At 40.1% G+C, this 9,825-nt stretch overlaps 1 protein-coding gene across 2 annotated transcripts in view; it reads left to right on the top strand.

Moving 5' to 3' along the window:
• Positions 1-9,825, top strand: part of METAP1D (methionyl aminopeptidase type 1D, mitochondrial) — a 45,034-nt gene continuing 35,209 nt past the window's right edge. The window contains exon 1 of one of the 2 annotated variants that reach the window (XM_032114695.1): positions 1-98. In XM_032114695.1, the coding sequence (XP_031970586.1) occupies positions 50-98 (49 nt within the window). In that variant the 5' untranslated portion in view covers positions 1-49. Of the gene's footprint in view, positions 99-205; positions 824-9,825 lie in introns of those variants that run through there. The other variant, XM_032114697.1, reaches the window with a different exon arrangement.

Here is a 9,825-nt window from a genome sequence, read left to right as displayed (position 1 = left end):
AGGGGGCGCTCCCGGCCCGCCGCCACACACGGCCACGTGACAGCCTCACATGGGCAGCATGGCGGCGCCCAGAGCCGCCCGCGCGCTGCGGAGCGGAGGTGAGTGCGCGCCGCCGCCGGGGTGAGGCGCGGGCCCGGCCCGGCCGCCGCTCTGCCCTTCTCGCCGGCCGCCGCTCTGCCCTTCTCGCCGGCCGCCGCCGCGCCGCTGCTCAGTTGGCGCTCGCTTTGAAATCGAGGAGCGAAAGGTCCCGCCGCGCATGCCGAGGGCTGCGAGAGAGCGCTCCGCCGGCCGGGGCGCGCGAAGGCGTCCGGGCGGGTGCGGCGTGTGGCGGCGGGACCTCGCAGCAGCGGCCGCAGCTGTCAAGTCTCGGCTTCTGTGAAGGCGTGTTCCCGGCGGTGTGCTCGCCCGGCGGTGTGTTCGCCGGCGTGTTTCCCCGGCGGTGTGCTCGGCGTGGGGCCGGCACACGGCAGCTCCCGCCGTCCCGGGGCCCCCGCGGTGCGGGGGAGCTGCGGGAGTGTTTTGCTTGAGTTTTGCTGTGGTGATTTCTGCTGCTGAAGTAATCTAACATAAGTATACGTGTTTCTTCTGCCAACCCGTTCAACTGCAGAACTTCTTAACCTGCTGGCATGCCCGTCGGTGTAATGGCTTTTCAGGGCCCGTTGTCCCCCGTGCCCTGAGGTTCTCTGAAAAGCACTTTTTCTGCCACATAACCTTTCACAAGCGAAGGTTATGTGCCCATATCCTACATCCGTCTTCAGCCCCATGCGCACTTAAAAACCCAATGTCTGTCATCCAGTTAAAAGAACCAAGCGAATAAAATTTGGTAAGCCTTCCTACCTTCCCTTCAGGCATCGAATCTTGTTGAGCTTCCCTAGGGGATATGCTTTTACAGAGACTTGAGAAAGCTAAACTGTCATAGTTAAGACAAGACTGATTAAACTAAATCCGATTTTCTCCGAATTGGACAGTTCAGTATAATTTAATTTGCAAATACTGAAAGACGAAAGTAATTTAAATTGGCTTTCTGTTCACCTAAGGATATCTGTTCTACCTAAATTGAACGAAATTACTTTTTTATAGCCTCTTGTGTGTGTTTGTTTGTTTGTTTTAATATAGCTGATGTGTTTTTATAAATGATGGAAGTTTTCTTTATTATGGAATTGTTTTTACATAAGTCCATTGGAGCAGGAGAGATCTTGGAAGTTTGTATATGTGTTAAATGCTTCCTCCACGTATCAGAAGGACTTAGGCTAGCCTAAAAAAAGCTCTTTATTATAAAAAGAAAAAAAAGAAAATTATTTGACTGAAACATATTAGGAAGTTAAAAAGTACTTTTCAGTAGTCATATGGGGAAATTATTTGAATAATTTCTGCCTTGCTAGTGTCAGAATTCAAACATTTTCAGCCCCAAAAGAAGGCACACAGCTCTTTTAGGGTGTGAGTGGTTTCCACAAACCTTTGTGAAATTCTGCATGCTGGAATGCTACATTTCAGAGTGGACTAGCAGTGGATTGAACTGCATTTTAGCTGTCACCTTTTCTTGAAAAGTATTCAAAAATAATTTTACAGGTGATGCATAGAAGTGTGAATTAAATTTGCTGTTTTGTAAAAGAAAACTAGGAAACATCCAGAACACAGACACATCAAGTCACTGTCACAGTTTGTAGTTAGAAATAGTATGGATTGTGTGCTGGTTCACTGGCTTGTAAAGGGTCTAATTAGATATTATCACAGTTTCAGGTGTTATAATAATTGCATCTGTGATACTTTATTGGTAATAAAGTAGAAGACATGAAAGAACTGCATTTATATCTACAGTTCTATCTTAGATGATTTAAAGCATAGTAATCTCTTACAGATCTATTTATTTCATACAGGTAAAGTATTGTAGAATAGAAGCCCCTAATTTCTTGTAATGAAATTTCAGGGCTTAGAGCCCCAGGGAAATAATTGATGAGAAGACATCCCATGTAAAATGAGTTTATTGTGATAAATACTGATATAAGTGATTTCTGATCTTGCTTCCTTAACGATGAATAAGTATGCTGTAATAATCTGTGTGACTTACTGTGGGCCGGGTTTTTAAAGTCAGGTCAGTAGAGACTGACGGGGTGTGATACATCCCTTGGATATGTAGTTTGTGTTCCCAGGCTGGCTGTTTGCTTGGTAAGGGGCTGAGCTGCCTCGTTCAGCCCCTTGCGGAACTGGGAATTCATCCGCAGGCTCCTCGGTGGGAAACCTGCTAGTAGTTCACAAACTGCACCTGGCTCGAAGCTGTTGCTGTCTCCAGCACCACAGAATGTGAGATGTTGTGAGATGCTTCTTCTTTTACTACTACAGAGCCTTTTAGAGATGTTTGTTTTCAAAATTTTTCTAAGACTGTTACTCTTTCCCCTCTGTTAGTAAAATGAGGAGGAAATACCTAAATGGGGTTTTAAACTTTCTTTTTTTTTTTTTTTTTTTTTTTTTTTTTTTTTTAAATAAAAGCAGGGGGACATAGCTGGAGTTCATTCTGTTGCAGTACAACTTCAAAGCCTCACACTTTCAGGTTTGCCCAGAAGTGGTGAATCTCATCAGAAATTACTTGGGATCTGATTTGTTTTCTTTTTTTTTTTTCTTATTTGGGCCATATAGGTCACAAGTTTGGTTCACAAGCCTTGTCGGTAATGCATGGTTGAGTATTGTCTATACTTCATAGTTAGGTTAGCTGAAATTGAATATATTAAAGGAATAATAAACTCTTCTCCAGCAGGGTATTTCTATGAAAATCATCAAACTATTCTGAAGCATTACACAAGCTAGAAACTTTAGTTGGACTAATAAAAGATGGTGTAGCAAGAGACTAAGGCAATATGAAGTGATCTGGTTCATGTGCTCTAGCTAGAGTGCAGACGTGTCATTTTACGTAGTTTTTCTTTCTGGTCAGACATGGCTTTGCCATTTAGGATGGTAAAACTGGTAATCAACTTTTAAATTGCCATTTTATGTTGAACTCTGCGTGTTACTGTACAAAAGTGTGCTAAGGGGTCTCCATCTGGGAAGTGATTCAATAAATAAAGTACCTGCTTTACTGAATCTTTTACTGAGCAGTATTTCTGATACAGTTCATTTCTTGCATTTTTTTAATCTGCAGACCTTGGTAATGCTCATGGTTTTACAAAATTCAAACTTTTCAGTATTTCTAAGGGGAAGTGAAAGGACTCAAAATTAGGTGATTTTCTTTTTTTTTCCTGAAATCAAAGTATGCATTTCAGATTTTTTTACTGCCATATGCTACTGAATCAGTGTTTCCTTCTGATGGTGCATTGTGAAACAGGAGTTGTATTTCTTTTTTTTTAATTGTTGTAGCTTGCTCTTTGATAAGAATATTAAACCACAAATTTCAGCTTACTACATACTACTCTTGTGTTAAGAATGAATCATAAAAGTCTTCTTAGCACTATTAATATTCAAATGGTAGAAGTATCTCTTCGTCTGTACTTTCCTCACTCTTAAAGAAATTCAGAAATGTACAACTCAAACAATTAATCCTCACCTATAATAACTTCCAGTACTTTTAAGCTAATGCTTTTTTAAAAATTAACCACAGAATATCCAGATAACAGTTTTGGGGAGACTTGGCTGTTTCTTGGTATTCTGGACTTACAATTAAATACTTCTTGTAATTCTGAAGTTTTTTGGCAAATGAGAAAAAGTTATTTCGAACTTGTGCAAGAGAGTTTTCAAGATCAAATGTGCTTGTCTGCACTGTGCAATATATGAGTTAGGCAATTAGCTGGTAGAAAATATTAATTCACATTTTCCATTAATTTGTAGACAGACTCATGTCTCCAGAATTTAATATTAGCATTATGAGCTGCAAGTGATGCATGGTAGAAGTTCAAACCATTTGATTGTAGTACACTTTTACCATTTTTTAATGATCCGAAGGTAATTTCATCCCTGTCTTGAAAATAATCAGTCAGGCGGGGAATTATTCCCATTTCAACTGTGCAGCAGCTCTGGGGAAGACATGCACTTTCATGGTTTGAGGCATGAGAGAAAAAATATTCCCCTTTCAATAAAGTGTTTAATTGTTCTCTCAGTTGAGAGGTAATGTATGGTTGGCAGCACACTGTGTTTTTTTCTTACAAGATCTATCACTTCTGGCTGTGGGTGGATGTGTAGGGTGTGGTTTCTCTGTGAGCTTAGGTTTCTCAGCATTAGCTAAGATTGCCTTTAAATGAAGGAAAGTCATTAGCAGATGTCCTGGACAGCTGCTGAAGATCAACATTTTCTGCCACATCAACAGCTTTACTGACCCACACCTACTCTTGTAGCCATTCATTTCAGACTAAGAAGTCTTTTCTCCTTTGTAGGAAGGTGCCCATTGACCTGGCACCGGGGCGTCACCATTGTGGTTACAGCTAAAATCCACACAGAGACACAGTTAAGTACAAGTTCCTGAAGAGTACTTAGTTTCAGCTTTTTGCAAATGCTTTCTCCACTCTGCATGCCTTATATCTTGGGTGCCCAGATCCCAGGCAGTGTCCTGTATCTGCCAGTGTTTAGTCTGTGATAAATGTATTAGGTACATTTTCACATGCCAGAAATTAAGGAAAGTAAGCCTAGCCATAAGCCTTCGGGCAAAATTGACCTTCTTTGAAAATGTATTTTGCATGTATCACTTTTCATTTTGCAGAATTTTCCTTAAAGCTCACCTGGAGCTTCCCCTAAGCAGAAAAGAGCTACTTCCTCTTTCCATTCCTATCACAGAGCTCTGACACTTTTCCGCCATCTACAGAAGCTCACTGCCCTGGTGTGGTGATTTGCTGAAGGGTCATTGTCCAGCTTTGTGCATAGGCTACTGATCCTGAAGTAAAATAACAGAAAGCTCTGGGAATGACTCTAGCAAGAAAGTGGGATGCCCCATCGTAGGGAGTTGTCTTGCTGCTGTGCTTCCAAAGTGGATTTTACAGTGCTGTTTCTGTCTTCACAGTTGGATGTGGGCATATCTGTGAGCGAGGACTGTTTGCATGCACAACTTCTACATTGCCTGCCAGAGTCTGTTGTCCTTGTCTGGCGTTTCCTTACCTGGCTGCAGATGTAGAAGCAAAGGCTCAACGTAATACCCTGTAACAGAGTGGAAAGTCTGAAATGGAAAGTCAGTCTGTGATTTTAATTCAAGATACGCAGTTCAGTGCTGCCTCTGGGCAGCACAGGTGGCAAACTTTTTCTGTCCTTTTGGTGTTTCTTCAGTCTTCTACTCTTCAGGCTCACAAATGCAGTGTTAACCAACACAAAGCTTAGTGTTGTTCTGCAGAGAGCCAAATAACTGATTTAACCTCCTCTATACTCATACAGCAAATCAGTGAAATGAAGGATAGCACTTCACAATCTTTAGAGGTAAAATTAAAGGCAACAAAAATACAGGCTCCTAAAATCTATGCTGGAAGATGACCCTGCCAAGCCTATGTGCACGATCAAACTGTGATGTGTCTGGCTACTTGGTCCTTGCATGTTCTGTTACTTAAAGCATCAAGAATAGTGGTAGAGTATATGACAAATCTCTGGTGGTCTCTAAGCTTGTTCAGAGTAATATATAGCATTTGAGGAGAAAGAATGAAGGATTGAATCCTTCCTAAAGAAATTCTGGACCTCAAATAGTGAATTACCTTGTATTTTAGAGCAGGTAGCTTCACTCCCTAAAATCACAGGATCAAATGTCCTGTGAACATACAGTAAAACAATTTTTCTGGCTCTGAGAGTTCACAGTGCAGATAGCTAAGGCAGACAGAAGGGGCTGAAATCGTGAGCAGTAGCTGATGGATGGAGAAACTCTAGCACCAAGGGAGTAATTTCTGGAGAGTTTTGTGGCAGCACAGCATCAGCAGGATGAAACAGAGCCTGAGCCTGCCCTAGTGCCTGCTGCTCCTAAGTTACCAGGCAAATGCACTTTAGCAGTGGACATAGGTAAAGTGGCTGTCTAGATTTAGATATAGAATTTCTTTTGCTCAAGTTTTTGCACTGGATTACCCTACCTAGACTAGAAGCTGAATTTTAGGTGCACATAAAAACAACATACCACATATCTGTAAAGTTTGGGCTTTGTGTGTCGTGGGTGTTTTCTAGCTGTGCAGGAGAAACCCTATTGAGCCAGTCTGGCACACTTACCCTCATTTCTTGTGTGGCTTACTATGTATAGCTATAGTTGGAGTGTAAGGTTGAGGCTACCAAAAAATATTTCTATGTTGTCATGGTATTTTCTTTTTTTTATTTTGAAGAGGTGTGAATTTTGGCTGAAGTCACCTTGAAGACAAGCTACTTCTGGTTTTGAACCTGTTATGGTTCTAAAACCACAGTGGAGGTCTGTGTCATGAAATCTAAGCTGGTTTTCCTTTCCATGATATTCGGATATAGCAGACATGATTCTGATTGTGACAGTTGTGAATCAGGAGTAAATTTAAGCAAAATCTTAGGAGCTTTTGAGCATTCTTCTGTGACAGTCCTGCTGGTCCAGTGCAATCTGTGATTTCAAAGTAGTGCTTGATCATGTATGCAGTCTGAAAAGACCTTTTCTGTGCTAAAACCATCTGTAGGACACCCAGTTAAAATGATCTTATCAACTGCGGATTGAATAATTCCCCTTTTTTTTGGTTCCTCCTTCCTTCTTCACTCCCAAACAAGCACATTCCTATAGCACTTCAAAATGCACATCTGGTGAGAGTCTTGTTGCCTCTTCTTCTCTTTGGCAGTTTGACATGGTGATGTGCCATCATGTGTAGCTTGCAGTGCTTCTAGACACCACATCCCAGTGCTGTTGATCTAGCAATACTTATTAGCATTAAAATTTAATTTGAAAATATTTTGAAGTAATGTTGTGGGACAGAGAGTGGGTTACAGGGCATTGACTTTTTTTTTAATGTTTTGTCTATTCAAGCCATGTATATTTGTCACAGTGGTTTCTTTCGTAAGCATTTCTATTTAAAATCAATGTTTGTTAAAATATGCTTGTCTGCCCAATCCAACTTTCATATTATCTATGTGAAAAGGCAGGAGAATGTATATAAGGAGCAATCTGTATGTTGTAAACTCTCTGCCTTACAGTTATTGCATCCTGTAGAAAGAGGCTGTTTAGCTGCAGCCTTGTTTTAATTTCATTTTTTAGTTTTCAGTTACACATTTCTGGAGTCCCCCTGACCACTGCTGTTACCTGATGGCGCCTATATTTCATCAAGTTTAGACAAGCAGTCTACCTGGACTTAGGCCCAGAGGAGCTGCCATAACTGATGAACATGATCCCCTCTGCCTGGGAATTCAAGACCTATAGAACCATGATTCCCAAGGGAATTGAAAGAAAACTGTATTCAGACCATGCCTCTTGCTTTTTTAATTTTCTTTGCTGTTCTTATGTAGCATTGCCTTGTACTGCTGGGTAGCATACTTTACCACAAGTGAAATCTGGTACTGGTTTGCTGATGATTAGGAGAAAAGATTCTTTTTAACCTACCCTGAAAACAGAAGCAGGAAAGAATAGAGCACTCAGAGACAGAAGTTGCTGTGACATCTCTTCATTACTGCGTACAAATGAAGTGACGCGTTATTAAACAAAATAACAACAAATGTTGCAGCAGTACTGTTATGATGTTGGGTGTTTTTTTACTGCATTATCATTTTTAGGCTTCCAGAGTTTAGTGGATACAATTGCATATTTTAATTTTGTTCTTGTATGCTGCTCTTTAATCTGTTTTGTTCTGCAGGAAAAACTGCCTTATATAAAGATTGCATAGTATCTTAGCTGTAGAATATTATGGTGGATTTTTTAATTTAGAAAATGTTTTTAGACTTTTTTATGATTGCAGAATGAATGTTAGTGTTCAATGTAATTAAATTTAATTGCATTTCCTGTATGTTTTATTTTTAGTTTGCTCTTATATGCCTTTGTTTCCATTGGGAGTTGTAGATTTGACACATTTTTTTTAAAAGCGTGGTGTTGGCAGTCAGACAAGCTCACTTTAAATCGATGAAATAATAAGCTTAAATGTCTTCTAAATGTGGGGAACTTGTAGTTTCTGCTTAGTGATCAGGAGTTGTTTCTTCATGTTGTTTCAGATTATGTGGCCTTGTTATTTTTTTTTCTTTATAAGTTTAAAACAGTAAGGTGGGGAAGAGTAATTAAAGGCTGCTTCTTTCTTCTTATTCTATCTTTTATACCCAGGTCAACTGGGCAGACTGGCAGAGCTCTTTTAGCTTCATACATTTTTGCCATTCATTTATCTTTTACTGCTCATGTTTGCTTAGCACGTTGTACCATTACTTGTAGAAAGACTTTTTTCTTTGATATCTTAAGAAAAAGTGGGGTTTGTTTTTCTGTTATTATAACAGTTTGTCTGACTGACTTACATTTTTAAACATGAGCTGTTTACCCAGGGAGGAACTACAGTGGCTGGAGAACTTACTAAGCTTTGGTTTCACAAATGTGAAGACTGAACAGATAAGGATTCTCAAATTTATTTATTTATTTAAATCTAGTGACTAATAAACATCTGAAATAAAGATGTCATTACTAAAAGGTCATTATTCATTTTCTCTGTGTAAAGGAGTATAAAGTCTGCTGTAGCACAGCACAGGTATTGTATTGTTCACACCTTCCACGTTTCTCATCTGCTTCAAGTTTGACATTCCTGGTATTTCCAAGGTTTAAAAAAATAATGATATCATATATTTTTAAAACTCAAAAAAGTTAAAAGTATTATCATGCAATATAGTCACATTAAGATTTTTTTTTTCAGTCACCAACAGGGAAGAGAATTATCGTTCTTGAAGTCAAAATTTCATTACAAGTTTTTAACAGTTAGAGAACACCAGAGGAGTAAAGCTGTTTCCTTGAATTGTGGCAGTACTCAGAGGCCACAGGCTTCAGGGTTCTGTTGTCTGACTTGCAGGGATCTCCTGCTTTGGAGTCTATGCAGCAGTTAGAAATAAATAGGGAGAGAGGCAAAGGCTTCTGCCAGTGCAGAGGCTTTTCCAGCTCACTGCTTGGTGGTGAATCAGTTCGAGAATCTATGTTGTGAATCTCACTTTGGCATCTCATGGACTTCCCACTTCCTGGAGTTGGTGATCCTGGTGGGAGCTAGCAGTCTTTGGGAACTTACCAGCTTTGGAAAAGGGAGGGTCTCCAGCTAGACTGCCACTCTGCCACTGCCTCACAGTAAAACAAGTTCTCCTATGGCTGTGTGGCTGAAGAGAAGGTATGATGTCAACACAGAGTGGGGCTCAGGTCCTACATGGACTAGGAGCCAGGAGCTAGGGATATTTGGTGCTGGTAGTGTGCGTGGCTTTGCATGAGTCACTGAAATTTGTGTGTCTTTCTCCACCTACAATGCAGATATTTATCTACCTTGCAGGTGCATTGGTTGAGATTAATGAGTTGTTTGTAAAGCACTTTGAAGATGAAAAGCTCTATAAAAATGCTAAGTATTATTATGTATGAGCTCTTGAGTGCATAATGGCTGTTTGCCTGCCAGTATTTAAAGCAATTTATAACTCACTAAGTATGAAGGCATGGTATGAAGTCAAGTTCTAGTTTCCATTTAGGAAAAGTCACTTATAGTTTTTGTTCACCAGTTGAGGTCATACCACTGGCCTTCGGTGTTATCTAGAGTGAAAACAGACTCAAGATTTTTTGAAAGGAACTGTTTAAAAACATTAAAATCATGGGCTTTTTATAAGGGTTTCTTCTCAGTTGGTCATTTTTTACCCTCTTTTTATGACTTGTGTTTTGATTGCCAAATTCCCACATTTTCTGCCTTTTTTTGTTTCTCCAAATGCTTCTTCTGACACTTA

This window comes from Corvus moneduloides, chromosome 7 (genome assembly GCF_009650955.1).
Source record: "Corvus moneduloides isolate bCorMon1 chromosome 7, bCorMon1.pri, whole genome shotgun sequence".
Taxonomy (NCBI): domain Eukaryota; kingdom Metazoa; phylum Chordata; class Aves; order Passeriformes; family Corvidae; genus Corvus; species Corvus moneduloides.
The sequence above is the reverse complement of the archived record's forward strand: the minus strand, read 5'-3'. Positions and strand labels throughout refer to the sequence as shown.